The sequence below is a fragment of the Eubalaena glacialis genome, chromosome 1 (genome assembly GCF_028564815.1).
Source record: "Eubalaena glacialis isolate mEubGla1 chromosome 1, mEubGla1.1.hap2.+ XY, whole genome shotgun sequence".
In the NCBI taxonomy this organism is placed as follows: Eukaryota; Metazoa; Chordata; class Mammalia; order Artiodactyla; family Balaenidae; genus Eubalaena; species Eubalaena glacialis.
In genome coordinates this window covers 127,250,909-127,267,979 of record NC_083716.1, presented here as the reverse complement: position 1 = coordinate 127,267,979, position 17,071 = coordinate 127,250,909, and the positions used below count along the sequence as shown (strand labels likewise).

The window sequence follows — 17,071 nt, the reverse complement described above, 5'->3', positions numbered from 1 at the left end:
GATGTCAATAGGATGTGAAAAAGTTTATTTACTCACATACTGCTTTCCAGGGAGAGCAGGGTAGGCTCCTAAGCAGGTATGAAAATGGCTTGAGAAAACAAGGAAAGGAGACTGGCTTGGTTTTTTTTTACTGGGTTTAGTGCTGCTGTGAACATCGCCGTGCATGTATAGTTTTGAATTAGAGTTTTCTCCAGTTATATGCCGTGGAGTGAGATTGCTGTGTCACATGGTAACTATTTTTAGTTTTTAAAGGAGCCTCCATACTGTTTTCCATAGTGGCTGCACTAATTGATATTCCCACCAGCAGTGTAGGAGGGTTCTTTTTTCTCCACACCCTCTCTAGCATTTACTATTTGTAGACTTTTTGATGATGGCCTTTCTGACTAGTGTGAGGTGATATCTCATTGTAATTTTGATTTGCATTTTTCCAATAATTAGTGATGTTGAGCATCTTTTCATGTGTCTGTTGGCCATCTGTTTGTCTTCTTTGGAGAAATGTCTAATTAGATCTTCCACCCATTTTTTGATTTGGTTGTTTGTTTTTTTGATATTGAGCTGTATGAGCTGTTTGTATATTTTGGAAATTAATCCCTTGTCGGTCACATCATTTGCAAATATTTTCTCCCGTTCTGTGGGTTGTCTTTTTGTTTTGTTTATGGTTTCCTTTGCTGTGCAGAAACTTTTAAGTTTAATCAGGTCACGTTTATTTATTTTTGCTTTTGTTTCCATTACTCTAGGAGACAGATCCAAAAACATACTGCTGCAGTTTATGTCAAAGAGTGTCCTGCCTGTGTTTTCCTCTGATAAGAGTTTTATAGTATCTGGAAAGACCTACATCCTTGATCTCAGTAGCAGACAATATTAGGAAATTTTTGAAACTGGTTCATCAGTGGGTGCCCGGCAGGCCAACACAGAACACTTGTTAGTCACACTAAGTGAAGTGCACCAAAGTCCAGGTAGGCAGGTGATTGGCAGAAGGTAAATTTAGCAACAAGCAAAAGGTAAGGACCTGGTGATAGAATCTGAGTCCCAGAGAAAGAATCCTATTTCCCAGGACATTAGGGAAGCAAAACAGACCCCTATGTCTAGAGAAATTGAAATTAGGAAAATGAGTGACGAAACCATGGAAGGAAGCAAAACCAGGGACTCACAACTAGGGCGCAGGTTCGTGGTATGGTCCACACACACAAAATAAGGCCACGGCTCAGTTCCTGGAACTGTGCTCATGGTCAGAGTTGTTGCAGGAAAGAAGCAGCACTAATGATCTCAAGCCAGGTGATGATCTGTAATCCTTAAATTTCTACTGCCTTGGAACTAACTTGGTCCCAGAATTTTGTTTAAGTGGTTTCAGCTCTGAGGATTGGCAGGTTTTGAGGACAAGGAAACATATCAGTCATTATACTCTATATTGGTGCATAATTACTCTTTGGTTTGGATTTACAAAACTAAGTTATGTGAAAGCTTGTTCTTTTCTCTTAGGGCTAAGATTTACCACTAGGTGAATCTTAAATTTGACTCTGTAGGCCTAAAGGTTGGGTTGTGTGCTACTTCTTGGAAAGAGATACAGAATATTAAGGTGTTAAATTATTTAATTTTATAATAAAATATGTAGGGTGCTTTGTGTATGTGTGTGTGCATGTGTGTGTCCGTTTCTAAGTTACCTTAACCTGTTACCAAGCCCTGCCTAACTTATCCTCAATTTTACTCTTAAAATACTAGGTAGAAAAAATGTTTTATCTTCACCTGCATCTTGTTTCAACACTGAAAGCTTTTAGACTTTGTTTTGACTCTGTACTTGAATGTTATGCCTCAAAACCTTGAAATGGTAACTAAAAATGTAATTGCTCTTGGACTAAAAACTTTTCAGTTACCTTTCTCTCTTTTGTTAAAAATCGTAAACACCTTTCCTGTGCCTTGGTCTTGCCTGTCCCAGAGAATTTAAAGTCCTTGATTTTTATTTAGTCATCCATTAACTCATACCTTCAAATAATGTCTGAGCACTTACTATATGCCAGGTCAGAAACAAAATCACTTCCTGCATTCCATTTACCATGTTTCCATAATGGAAGCTTGCTAAAAGTCCACAACTTTATTTTTCTCTTTTCTTCTTTCATTTCACTCAGCATTTAAAACTTATTTTAAATTGTTTTATGTTTCTGTCTTTTTTCTCCTTGAAGAGTCTGGTAAGCAGGGTCTATGTCTTTTAGTCTTTCTCATGGTTCATAATAGTAACTACTTTTTTTAAAAGTCAGGATTATTGAGGTATAATTCACCCTTTTAGGTAAATTCACTTTTTTTTAAATTGAATTATAGTTGATTTACAATGTTGTGTTAGTTTCATGCACACAGCAAAGTGATTCAGTTGTACATATACATATGTATATGTATATATCCATTCTTTTTCAGATTCTTTTCCATTATAGGTTATTATAAAATATTGAATATAGTTCCCTGTGCTATACAATAGGTCCTTGTTGTTTATCTGTTTTATATATAGTAGTGTGTATCTGCTACTCCCAAACTCCTAATTTATCCCTCCCTCCTAAATTCACCTTTCTTAGTGTACAGTTCCATGAGTTCTGCCCAATGCAGGCATGTAACTGCCACCACAAGATACAGAACGGTTCAGTCAGTCCCCAAATCTTCTCGCATGCTGCTGTCCTCCTCCCACCCCACAGCCCCTGGTGTGCTTTCTGTACCTGTTGTTTCGTCTTTTCCAGAATGACATAAAAATGGAATCATGTAGTACCTAGTTTTGGGGTCTGACTTCTTTCACTTAGCAAAATGCATTTGAGATTTTTTTTTTTATTAGAGTATAGTTGCTTTACAATATTGTGTTAGTTTATACTGTACAGCCAAGTGAATCAGCTATACGTATACATATATCCCCTCTTTTTTGGATTTCCTTCTCATTTAGGTCACCACAGAGCATTGAGTAGAGTTCCCTGTGTTATACAGTAGGTTCTCATTAGTTATCTATCGTATTTTATTTTTTTAAAGGAACAAACACTATTTATTTATTTAATACATTTATTTTATTTTATTTATTTTTGGCTGTGTTGGGTCTTCATTGCTGCACGCAGGCTTTCTCTAGTTGCAGCAAGCGGGGGTTACTCTTTGTTGTGGAGCGTGGGCTTCTCATTGCAGTGGCTTCTCTTTGTTGCAGAGCACGGGCTCTAGGCATGCTGGCTTCAGTAGTTGTGGCACGTGGGCTCAGTAGTTGTGGCTCACGAGCTCTAGAGCGCAGGCTCAGTAGTGGCACACGGGCTTAGTTGCACCATGGCGTGTGGGATCTTTCCGGACCAAGTATCGAACCCGTGTCCCCTGCATTGGCAGGCAGATTCTTAACCACTGTGCCACCAGGGAAGTTCTCTATTTTATACATAGTATCAGTAGTGCATGTATGTTAATCCAAATCTCCCAATTCATCCCACCCCCCGCCTTCCCCTTTGGTATCCATACGTTTGTTCTCTACGTCTGTGTCTCTATTTCTGCTTTGTAAATAAGATTGTCTGTACCAGTTTTATTCCTTTTTTATTGCTAAATGGTATTGCACTGTATAGATTTACCACAGTTTTTATTCATGCACGAGTTGAAGCACGTCTGGGTTGTCTCCAGTTTCTGGCTATTATGAACAAAACCACTATAGACATTCATTTAGTAACCAGTTTTTAAATGGGGACAGCTTAGAGATCGGGCAGTGTGATATAACTGTGAAAACAATCGAGACAGCAGTGATGTGGGCTTTCATACTACTTTTTCATCCAGTTAACTGTGAACTTCAACAAATAATTTAACCTCTCTGTACTTGTGTTGTAAAATGTGCATGATTTATGACTTATTCTAACTTTAAAGTTACATGATATTGTGCTGTATAGGTAAAGTATTTACTCTTGTGTTCTCCAAGAGGAGAATTATACATGGTCACATACATCTTTGTAAAATTAAGTTGTATGAAATCAGTATAACTAATTTTTTTGATATTTGAAATTGAAGTATAGTTGACTTACAATGTTGTGTTAATTTCTGCTATATAGCAAAGTGATTCAGTTACATATATATATATATATATATATATATATATTCTTTTTATATTTTCTTCCATTACAGTTTATCATAGGATATTGAACATAGTTCCCTGTGCTATACAGTAGAACCTTGTTGTTTGAAACCAGTGTAACTAATATTTTAAATTAGTGGTCCTTTTGTCTCTAAGTTCAATCACAAATGACTTGAAAATAATATAATTTTCTTAATAAATTTTAAATGTCATGATAATCTTGAGCTCTTTATTAACTACGTAATCCAGATGATTTTACATTGGAAAATTATTTTGATAATACTTTTAAATAAAATATTTGATAAACATTTTCTTTCAAAATATTTTATCATTTATTTATTTTTAATTTAGATGGGTCTAGGAAAGACAATTCAGGCAATTGGCATCGCTTACTTCTATAAGGAGGAATGGCCTCTTTTAATAGTGGTCCCTTCATCTCTGAGGTACCCTTGGACAGAAGAAATAGAGAAATGGATCCCAGAGCTGGGTCCAGAAGAAATCAATGTTATCCAGAATAAAACTGATGTTGGGTAAGAACAACTTTTTAATCTTTAAGAAAAGAAAAGCACTCCTGTGTGTATTTAGCATATAGCCATGTTTGGACTGAGATTATCACAGTATTTAGAATGAAGAGAGTAATATGATGAATTTTATTTTACACTTTAAAATATGAATTATTTATCTAAAACCCAACTGTGTATTTGATGTCATAAGCTCCTTTATGGTATATTTTTAAAGTAAATGTAAAGTATACATGCTTTAAAAATATATGAATATACCTATGCTGTATATACCTTAAATTTACTTTAAGCAGACTATTTTAGGGTTGAAAAACAAATTTTACAACTTTTCAAGGATTAACTTGAAGATTTTGAGCTTTTATTATCAGCAACTATGGCTGGTTTTGCTTTCTAAGTTGTTAGTATGCAAGTTTTATGTATAACTGAAAATTAGTTAGGCAGTTTTACTTTTTTATTATTTTAATTTATAATTTTAATATTTTCTGTATTGAAAATATTTGTTTTGTGATTATTTGAAGTCCTTACTCTAAAAATCAATCATAGTATAGCTACTGTATTTTTCTCCTTTTGTTTTCTAGCCATTGGAAAAAACCAATCAATTTGAATAAACCAATCAATTTGAATATTAATAATTTATTACACTGAGTTTCTGGGTGAATCATGCAAATTATCATGTTCTCAGAAGTTCAAAATTACCAATTTCTCATCCACAAATAAAAAGCGATGTATCTGCTAGAAATAAATGTTAATACTTAGATTTTTTTGCACGTGTGTGGTAGTATTCTACTATATTGTATTCTCTAAGATTGTTAACATAAAGAGTGTTTGTAGAAATAAAGGTGGCCTTTGTGAATGTGGAAGGAGGACCCAGATAAAATAGATGGAAGCCTTTTTCTCTTTCAACCTTGGAAATCTAATTCAATGAAATTTGTCTTCCTGGGCCGAAGAAAATTTAGACACTATTTGCATGGTCAAAATAAAATGTATGCAATAATTATAAATTTTCTCTCCTACAATAAAACTGCATAAAATTTAAGACAAGAATTTAGAGAATGTAGAATTTATTAAGGCCTTTATAGTCATTTTCTGTAGGCTATCCCTTTTTAAAAGTTAAATTTAAGTATTTTTAAAATATTTCTCCTCTATCATTTTTAATAGCATTTAGGTCTTTTAATTTTTATTGTTATTTTGGAAATATACTCTGGCGATTAAATAGTGGCTAGTATTTTTATTTGAATAATAGTTGGGATATGTTTGATAGTACTACAACCGCACAGTGTAACTTTTCTGCAGGACGTTAGCTAAGGGCAGGAAAACTTACCCAATGTCTTCCAGGTACTTAAAGAAACAGCTTTAGGTATATAGCAACATGTGGCAACATGTATTTACTGCAAATACATATACCTCCTTTTGTCATGCCAGTTATGCCTGGACTGTCCACTAGTTAAGACGTGGCAGGGTAGCAGCTACAGTGACCTTTGAAGCCCTTGTCTTCTGTATGTTGCTCTTAGTATATCTAAGTTAGTGATATTAACCCTAAACTTTTCTTCTGCAGCTTCTTCTGGTATTTGAGTACAGTAGTAAATTCTTAAGACTCTATATTAAGTAGATTTATCCAGGAATTAAATGCAGTTGTCCTTAAGAAAAAAAATGCATGTTAGTACTGGCTCTTTAGGAGATCTGACTTTTCTGTTAGAGAGTAGAGAACTGCAGAAGACTGACACTGTCATGTGTTTTTCACTGGTGATATAGAAAACACAAAAGTGATATGTTTTATGGTTAATGCATTTATTTGTTTAATTATTTCATTCTACAAACTCATTGGGAGCGTAGCACTGTACCTACAAAGATGAAGAAGACACATTTCCTGTCCTCAGCCCATCTTATGATATAATAAGGGAAATAAATATATAAATGAATAATTTCATTACAGTTTGATAAAGAATATTATAGATACGTGAATTATAGAGATAGTCCAAAAGATCAGAGATAACTTTAGCCCAATGTGTCTCTGTGTGAGGTGGTACCCTCCTCCTCTTTTCCCCACACTCTATCACCCCAGGGCCAGGGCCTCACTTGTTGTCAAAGTGATAAGGACTCTATTGGCCTTTAATGGGAGGGTTCAAGAATGTGAAATGCCCTGAAGTGTTCTGGACAGACCTGTAATACTAAGTATCATCTTGCTTGAAATCACAATAGCACCTCAGCTGAAAAACACTGCTATCCTGTTTGTGGGAAGGCTTCATTGAATAGTTAACTAATCTTTGAGTATCTACTTTTTTTTATGCATGATTCTAGATGCATGGAAGCAAATATTCTCAGAAAGTAATGTACTTATCCTAGTAAAATGTGGCTACCTGGATGTCAAAATATTCCAAAGACCATTTAACCAAAAATTTGGTTTTGTTAACCGAATTTTAAAGTTGGCTTCTGATTTGTTATATTTGGAGATGGTAAAATCTTAAGAGATACTGGGTTTCAGCAGTAGTACCATCTCTTCTGATGTTTCCTCTTATTTCTCCTCTGTATTTCTTCCCAAAGAAATGTATTTTTTTATGATAAATTGGTTACTAAAATATTTTTAAAGTACATGGATTTTCTTTTCTAGGAGAATATCGACCAGCAAAGTGACAGTTCTGGGTTATGGTCTTTTAACCACAGATGCGGAGACTTTGATAGATGCACTGAATAATCAGAACTTCAAAGTAGTTATTGTAGATGAATCACACTACATGAAGTCCAGAAATGCAACTCGCAGCAGGATTTTATTGCCAGTAGTACAGAAAGCCAAACGAGCCATTCTTCTTACAGGAACTCCAGCACTGGGAAGACCTGAAGAGGTATTAAAATCCTTATACTTTGGGCTTTCAAAAAAGAATTGAATCAATCACTGTTTTTTACAGTTTTTAATTTTAAATTAGATGCCTCAAATGCCATAAGAGCACATTGGGAAATTCTAGATATCTACTTATAGTTAAATATATCTTTTACCATGACTGTTTTTATCTGTTTACATGTGAACCATAGCCATGCTTGTAGGTATATATAAAAAATAGTTTTTACCTTTATTATAAGATTTTCATATTTAGTACACATTTGTAATATTCTTCACACTTGTGTTCTTATGGTTCTTCTATGGTCTCAATTTTCATTTATCTAGTCTATTTTGCATTATAAGCTCCTTATGACTGGTGTTGAATCTACTTTGTATCTTTTATACTGTGTTACATAATTTCTCTCTGTTCCTCTTTTGCTTCAAAATCCACATTTCGGAAGGTAGACAAAAATAGAACTTATATGAAGACCAGATAGGGTATCCACTTTGAATGGAGGGATAAGGCATTTGTTTGATTCCCTATTTAGCTTTTGCAACTCTAAGAGGCAGATGGGGTATGGAAGGCTGAGAGGAAGAAATGAAGGGTGAAACACTCTAAGGGTCAGTGTAGCCTAGGGAAGCACTGTCTATTAAGGTACACTTAGTCATAGAAAAAAATATGAGCCTATTGTCTGGTAGGGTTGTTGTAAGAAATAAAAGAAAATATTGCTTCGAAAGTACCTTGTCCTGTGCCACAGTAAGCACTCAGCTAAGGGTGTCCATTGTTATTTTTGATTCTTAAGCCAAGCCTGAGAAACAGCTATTGCATCGCATCTCTACTAGTATTACCAAGGCTCTGCTTTTGTTCTCCACCCTGGGAGTCTTCTGAAATACACATAACAGTACATAGACTGTGATGGTAAAATTCTCAATTTTACCTTTTATATTTTTGCTCTGGTTACTCACTGGAAGTGGGAGAGTGGACCCCAAGTATTTTACTTATGTTCCAAAATTATGTCACTGAATAATGGGGTTTATTATGTCTTAATAAAAAATACATATGGGCTTCCCTGGTGGCGCAGTGGTTGAGAATCTGCCTGCCAATGCAGGGGACACGGGTTCGAGCCCTGGTCTGGGAAGATCCCACGTGCCACGGAGCAACTGGGCCCGTGAGCCACAACTGCTGAGCCTGTGCGTCTGGAGCCTGTGCTCCGCAACAAGAGAGACCGCGACAGTGAGAGGCCCGCGCACCGCGATGAAGAGTGGCCCCCGCTTGCCACAACTAGAGAAAGCCCTCGCACAGAAACGAAGACCCAACACAGCCAAAAATAAATAAATAAATTTAAAAAATAATAATAAAAAATGTGCAGTGAAAAAAAAACAAAAAACAAAAAAACTGCTGATCCCAACCCCACTTCACACCAATTAAAACAGAATTTCTAGGCATGAGGCCCAGGCACTGGGTTTTTAAAAAAAAAAAAAAAAAAATACATAAAATGTATCATTTAAGAAGGAGAATATATAAAAGATATATATTTTTTAAATGATAGTAGTGAGATGAATACTCACTTACTGATCACCTACCGTAAGAAAGAGAGCACTGACAATACAGTAGTGGCCCTTGTGCCCCATGTGATTACATGCCAGTACCTTCACTCCTCACCCAGGATAGCCACTGTTCAAATCAACGGTAATTCCTGGTTTTGTGGATCACGATGGTTATACAAACTGGGGATGTTTGGGACACTTTAAGAAAAAACTATAAAATTACAAGTTCTAAATTAGGAGTTCTGAAACTGGTATGAGTCCCCCAACTTTGTTTTTCTTTTTCAGATGATTTTGGATATTCTGTGTCCCTTGAATTTCCATATGATTTTTTTTGTAGAACTTGGCATTTTTTGCAGAGAATCCAGCTTAGATTTTCATAGGTATTGTGTTGAACCTGCAGATCACTTTGGAGTGTATTGCCATGTTAACAGTATTAAGTCTTCAAATCCATGAACATGAGATATCTTTCAATTTATTTAGGATTTAATTGTTTTCCAACAGTGCTTTGTAGTTTTAACAGGATAAGTCCTATGCTTCTTTTGTTAAATATTTTATTTTTTTTGATACTGTTGTCAATAGAATTGTTTTCTTAATTTCATTTGTAGAATGTTCATTGCAAGTGTAGAAATACAATTGATTTTTATGTATTGATCATGTATCCTGAAACCTTGCTGAACTCATTTATTATTTCTAATAGTTTTTAGTGGACTCCGTAGGATTTTCTGTACACAGGATCATAATACGTTGCTTAATTGCCCTGGCTAGAACTTCCAGTACAATTTTGAATGGAAATGGCAAGTATGGGCATCTTTATTTTGCTCCTAATCTTAGGAGGAAAGCCCTCAGTCTTTCACCTTTAAGTATTACCTGTGTTACCTGTGGTTTTTTGTAAATTTCCTTTATCAGTTAAGTTCCTTTCTACCGCTTGTTTATTGAGTATTTAATCATGAAAAGATATTGAGTTTGTCAAATGCTTTTCCTGCATTTATTGAGGTACTCATATTTTTTTTTGGTCCTTTATTCTATTGATAAGGTGTATTATAATCATTGATTTTCAGATGTTAAACCAACCTTGCATTCTAAGATAAATCTCACTTGGTCATGATATATAATCCTTTCATATGTTGCTAGATTCAGTCTGCTAATATTTTGTTGATGATTATTGTGTCTATATTCATAAGAAATATTGATTTGTAGCTTTTTTAAATTATATCTTGGTCCAGTTTTGTTATTAAGGTAATACTGGCCTCAAAGAATGAGATGGAAAGTGTTCCTTCCTCTTCTATTTTTTAGAAGAGTTTGCAAAACATTGGTATTACTTCTTTTTTAAATATTTGGTGAATTCGATGGTGAAGCTATATGGGCCTGAGCTTTTCTTTGTGAGTTGATTTAAGTTAACAACTCATTCTCTTCATTGAATAATGTCCATTCAGATTGTTTCTTTTTGAGTCAGTTTTGGTACTTTGTGTCTTTTTAGGAATTTGTTCATTTCATCTAAGTTATCTAATATATTGGCATACTGTTGTTCATAGAATTCCCTTATAATTTTTTGTATTTCTGTGAGGTTGATAGTGATGTCCCCTCTTTCATTCCTGATTTTAGTAATTTGAGCCATCTCTCTTTTTTTCTCAGTCATTGGAGCTAAAGTTTTCTCAATTTTGTTGATCTCTCCAAGAACCAAGTTTTGGTCTCATTGATTTATTTCTCTGTTGTTTTCCATTCTCTATTTTGTTCATTTCCATTCTAATCTTTGTTATATTATTCCTTCTGTTTGTTTTGGGTATAGTTTGCTCTTCTTTCCAGTGTCTTAAGGTTAAAAATTAGATTATTAATTTGAGAGCTTTCTTATTTTTTAATATAGACATATACAGATATAAATTTTCCTCTAAGCACTGCTTTCATTGCATCTCATTTTTGGTATGCTATCTCCTCAGTTTCACTTATTGCAAAGTCTTATCTAATTTCTAAATAATTTCCCTTGTGATTTCTTTTTTGAACAATTTGTTATTTAGGAGTATGCTGTCATATAAAAAGGATGTAAAGCAACAAAGCCACTTTGGAAAACACTTTGACAGTTCCTTAATAAATTAAAAATCAAATTACTATAGTACCTAGCAATTCCATTCCTAGGTATATACCCAAGAGAATTGAATATACAGCTGTTCATAGTAGCATTATTCATGATATCCCAAAAGTGGAAAAAAGCCATTGTCCATAACTGCTGAATGGATAAACAAAATGCAGCCATAAAAGGAGTAAAGTACTAATATACTCTACAACATGGGTGAACCTTGAAGACATTATGCTAAGTGAAAGCCAGACACAAAGGCTACATATGTTTTGATTCTATTTCTATGAAATGTCCAAAATAGGCAAATTCTTGGAGATGGAAATATATTAGTGGTTGCCAAGACTGGAAGAGAGGGGGAATGGGAAATGACTAGTAATGGGTATAGATTTTATTTTTGGAGTGATAAAAATGTTCCAGAATTAGATAGTGGTGATCAAGGTACTTTTTTTTTTTTTTTAATATTTGTTTGTTTATTTATTTATTTATGGCTGCGTTGGGTCTTCATTGCTGTGCACAGGCTTTCTCTAGTTGCGGCGAGCGGGGGCTACTCTTTGTTGCGGTGCACGGACTTCTCATTGTGGTAGCTTCTCTTGTTGCGGAGCACGGGCTCTAGGCACGTGGGCTTCAGTAGTTGTGGCACGCGGGCTCAGTAGTTGTGGCTCACGGGCTCTAGAGTGCAGGCTCAGTAGTTGTGGCGCACGGGCTTAGTTGCTCCGTGGCATGTGGGATCTTCCCGGACCATGGCTCAAACCTGTGTCCCCTGCATTGGCAGGCAGACTCCTAACCACTGTGCCAGCAGGGAAGTCCCTGGGGCACATTTTGAACATACTAAAAACCACTGAATTTACACTTTAAAAGTGTGAACAGTAAAAGTGGTATATGAATTTATATCTCAATAAAGCTTTTGTTTTTAAAAAGCATATTAACAGTGAGACACTACTATGCGCATTCTATTAAAGTTATAAAAATGAAAAGATTTTATGATACTATTGATGGGAGTATAAATTGGGACCATCTTTTTACAGTGCAGCATAGTAACATCTACCAAATTTTTAAAAACATATACCTTAAACCCACCTGTTTCATTTCTAAAAATGTACCCTATAAACCCATCTAATATAAATGCAGATGGGGGATGGATGGATGGATGGATGGATAGATAGAGAGATGATTGATAGATGTAGATGTAGATACATATACCTACACCTACATATATTTACGTATTTGCACTCATACACACAGACTTACACTAAGTTATTAATTTTTATAACTGCATAAAAGCTAGAAACAGCCTATATGTCCATTATCAGGAGACCTTTAAAATATTTTCCAGTACGTCTACATAATAAAGAGTTGCTATGCAGCCTTTAAGCAGTATTTATTATTATTATTATTGTTATACATTGCTTATATAATTTTTAAAACTAAGTAAAATTAGGTATATATGTACTCTAATGATGTCTAAGACATGTTTTGGGGGACAAAATTTGAGTTGTGTATGATATATGATCCTCTTCATGTGAATAGAAGAGAATATACAAATACGCATATATAGGCATACAAAGTATAGAAATGTATATTGAAGAAAAGGATAGGAGTTATTCCTGAAGAATAGGATGGCATGGATGGGTGGATGGAGGGGAGGGAGGAGCCTTGATGAAAAAGAGATAGATTTTCTTTTCTACTTTTTACTATTTCATTAACTGGATTTATCGTAGTAACTAATTTACATGAAAATATTACAACATATTGAGAACACTTGTATTGTTACAGCTTTTTATGCAGATTGAAGCTCTCTTTCCACAAAAATTTGGAACATGGACCGACTATGCCAAAAGATACTGTAATGCACATGTCAGGTAAGACAAACTATTTTCTGTAAGTTTTAATCCTCACATATTTACCATGAACATTAAGCTCTGTTAGTTATTCTTCGTTCCAGTGTTTTTCCAGCTTGTGGTAGTTATGGAATAATTTGAAATAAAATCTTGGGTGGATGACCCATATATAAAATAAGTAAAAGGAGTAGATAATGGCAGTTTGTCTTTCTTTATTTTTTACCTTTCAAGTATTTCATTTTTAAAATTATTTATTTTTATTGACTAGATGGATGTGCCCATTGCACAAAAATGAAAAGTAAGTGCCCATTCCACCTGTGTCTCCCAGTTAAACATTCTCTTCTGGAGAAGGAGTATCCTTCTGGAGATACTTTATGCGTGAAAAAGCACATGTGGTTATGTGTGTATAATGTTATTTCGTTTTATTTCTACATATATAGTATTGTAATGTACACACTGTTCTGCAGTTTGTTGTCTTCACCTACTATGTATTGGAGATCCTTGCATATCAGTTACTGGAAGAGCTTTGACCTTCTTTTTAAATGCTGCATGTATTCTGTTCAGATGCCCTATAATTGATTTATGCAGTATACTATTAATAGACATTTCTTTGTGGTATATAGCTGTTGCATACAGTGCAGCAATGAATATCCTTGCACGTGTTGAGAGGTAGTATATTATAGTGTCAAAGAGCATGTAAAACTAGAGCTAGACCACCTGTGTTTTATTTTCATATTCAATGCCTACCAGATGTTTCATTTTAGGAAAATAAGTTTACCTCTCTATCCCTTAATTTCTTCAGCTCTAAAAACAGAATAATTATTCCTTCCTCAGAGTTATTATGAGACTTAAATTTGCTTACATTTATAAAGGCTTGAACAGTGACTGGCACATAGTGAGCTCTCAATAATTTTTAGGTATTTTAATATTTCATGTTATATACTTGGGAATAAATCTGTAAGATAAATTTATTAGAAATGGAATTGCTGGTAGAAAGGGCATTTGCATTTTTATATCTTTTAGACATTTGCAAATTATGCTCCACAAAACTTATACCGATTTATATTCCTATCAGCAGTAAAATTGTCTCTTTCCCCACACCTTGCCAACATACTCAAATAGAAATTACTTTGTCTTGCCAGTGTGATTTGATAGTAGTTTTAATGCATATTAGTCTTCTTGCACATTACTAAATGCAGCTGAACATTTTTTTCATACATGTAAGAGTCATTTGTACTTTTATCTGTCAGTTATCTGTGTTCTTTGCCCTTCATTCTACTAAGCTTATTGGGTTTTTTTCTTGTTGATGTACTGGAAATCTTTATATATTGTGAGCGTCAGGTCTTTATCTGTGATATGAGTCCCTCATCTTTTTTCTCAGTATGTGTGTGTGTGTGTATTTGATTTTTTTCTTTTTACAGTTCCCTCAAATATCCCTATGTGGTTGTGATGTTCTGATGCCTTTTAAAGGGCTCTAGAGCACAGAGATACAAAGAATCCTTCCAAATTGTTTGTGTAAAGGCAGTTTAACACTGATACCAAAAATCAGACAAGATAGCACACACACAAAAAGAACCAAGGATCTTTTTCTACTTAAGACTATAAATGCAGAAATAGTCAATATTAGTATAAACTAGATACTCATTAAAGGGCCTAATATATTAACCATATGCAAATGGAATCTATATCAGGAATGCAGCCATAGTTTAATATTAGGAAATCTATTAATATATTTAGCCATGTTAATAATGAAAAGGAAAAGCTTCATTTCATTTCCCCCATTTATGCTGAGATAGAATTTAATAAAGTTCAGCATACATCTTTTTTTTTTTAATAAATTTATTTATTTATTTATTTTTGGCTGTGTTGGGTCTTCATTGCTTCATGTGGGCTTTCTCTAGTTGCAGCAAGCAGGGGCTACTCTTTGTTGCAGTGCGCGGGCTTCTCATTGTGGTGCCTTCTCTTGTTGCAGAGCACAGGCTCTAGGTACACGGGCTTCAGTAATTGCGGTGGGTGGGCTCAGTAGTTATGGCTCGCGGGCTCTAGAGCGCAGGCTCAGTAGTTGTGGCGCACGGGTTTAGTTGCTCTGCGGCATATGGGATCTTCCTGGACCAGGGCTCAGAACCCGTGTCCCCTGCATTGGCAGGTGGATTCTTAACCACTGCGCCACCAGGGAAGTCCCCAGCATTCATCTTTAATTACAGTTTTTAATAATTTTAAGTTATTCATGTGTGATATTTATATACATAGCAACACATCTAATATATACGTTTATGTATCTGTGTATGTGTTTTAATCCCAAAGCCACCATCACATGAAACACTAAAACCAAGGCAAGGGTGTTAATTGTCACGCACTTTACCTTTATTCTGCAGGCATTAGTTCAACTAGTTCAACTACTCAAAAGAAAAATAAGAGGTAAAAATTGGAAAGAAAAAGGCAAAATTATTATTATGTGCAGCCAATATTATTTATTTAGAAGACCCAAGACAGTGAGCTCAAAAATGTTCAAAACCAAAGAGATTTCATTAAGGTGTCCTAGCACAAAGTTATCATTAAAAAGTCAGTTGTCTTCCTCTACACAAATAATAATAAATAGTTTTAGGATATAATACCAAATAGGTACAATGCTAGATATTGTTGGGGAGCCCTCAGTTATAATTCTTGCAGATTATAAATGTTAAAAGTTTGCCTGCATGAAACAGATATATTATTATATTAATATATTTACATTTTGGGGACTAGCAAAACCTAACTGGTCAGAATACATTTCTTTTTTTTTTTTTTTCTGATTAGGACTTGTCACATGACATTAGAAGTGTTAGAAGTGTATACCTGTCCTTTTCTTGCTTATTAATGTAGATACTGTTTCAAAGAAAAGTTTATCTTTATGAAGTGCTTTATGATTAGAGAGATTGTGTTCTATTTCCTGTTTACGAGAGAAAGACATTTCAAGATTATTATCATGCTTCTCAAGGCATTTTCTTTCAGATTCCATTTCAAAAGTTTTATATTATTCCTTTACTTCTTTACCTTGAAAGCCCTATGGTTCCATAGACTCTGATTCAGATCAAGGCACTTCCTGGCATTTTAAGTTAGTCTATGGAATGTTAAATTTTTTTCCATAATGTTTGGATTCTATGAAGTTGTCATTTTCACACTATAATTTTGCAGAAGCCAAATTATGGTTAGTTATTCAGTTCTAGACCCTTATTTTATACTTGAAATGTCATGACTATATTAAAAATAAAATTAAATGAAGTTTGAGCAAAAATGTAACTTTACCTTTGTAAAGTTTATTAAATACATAAGTGATGGTAAACAGAAGTATACTTACGTGAATGTGATTTTGAGATGAGAAGTCTAGGTGTAGGTAACCACCTACCTGGTTTGCTTTGAGAGGAACAAGAGAAAGTATTACTCAATCAGAGCATCTCATATCCAAGATTCCTTACATCATTCACTCTACTAGGTTATATTTAGAAGAAGCTATAAATACAAATATGACTTGGAGAAGACAGCACACTCAGTTTCAACCATTAGCACGTTAGAGCTAGAAAGACTTTACAATCACGCAGTCCCCCTCTGTCATTTTATAGGAACCTGGCAAGGTTAAATGGCTTGTCCTGTATGTGACTTCCTGTTACATTTTTTTCACTTTTCCTGGCAGTAAGAAAGACTTAGGCAATGGCAACTTTAAAAAATGTTCTTTTACAGAGAAAAAAAGGACACATAGATAGTCCAACAATGCATCCCGTTATTAGCAGCCACCTCCCTGATGTCATGCTTAAAGGTTAAGAATATCTTTATAGTAATTTATCAAATTTTCTGAACTTTCTTTACAGCTGATATTTTGTGCCCATTCTACCTCTTAGGAGAAATAGTAGTCTAAATTTTTATGAGAGGGAAAATCCTGGGTGATAGTACATATAAAGGTATTTATAGTCATTCTCCAAAAGTGTTAATTAGTAGGTCATGTCACTTCAAGAAATGTCTCTTATGGAAGTGCACTGTACCTTGTCGTTAGCACTGTTGCATTTAATGTTCTCATCCATGGCTAAATAGAGGTCAGGTCTACTCCATTTGCAAATGGCTCAAATCTGAGAGAAATAGTTAATATACTGGATGGCAGAGATGAGTTTGAAAACTAACTAGAAAAAATTAATAGGATAAATTCTGCACTTATGCTTAGAAAGTCTGCTTTGTGTGGAAGGGATT

At 34.6% G+C, this 17,071-nt stretch overlaps 1 protein-coding gene across 5 annotated transcripts in view; it reads left to right on the top strand.

The window, feature by feature from the left end:
• ZRANB3 (zinc finger RANBP2-type containing 3) overlaps positions 1-17,071 on the top strand; it is a 263,410-nt gene that overhangs the window by 138,698 nt on the left and 107,641 nt on the right. For all 5 annotated transcript variants that reach the window (XM_061183470.1, XM_061183452.1, XM_061183461.1 and 2 more), the window contains 3 exons: positions 4,412-4,590; positions 7,190-7,421; positions 12,789-12,874. In XM_061183470.1, coding sequence (XP_061039453.1) covers positions 4,412-4,590; positions 7,190-7,421; positions 12,789-12,874 — 497 coding nt within the window. The remainder of the gene's footprint in view (positions 1-4,411; positions 4,591-7,189; positions 7,422-12,788; positions 12,875-17,071) is intronic.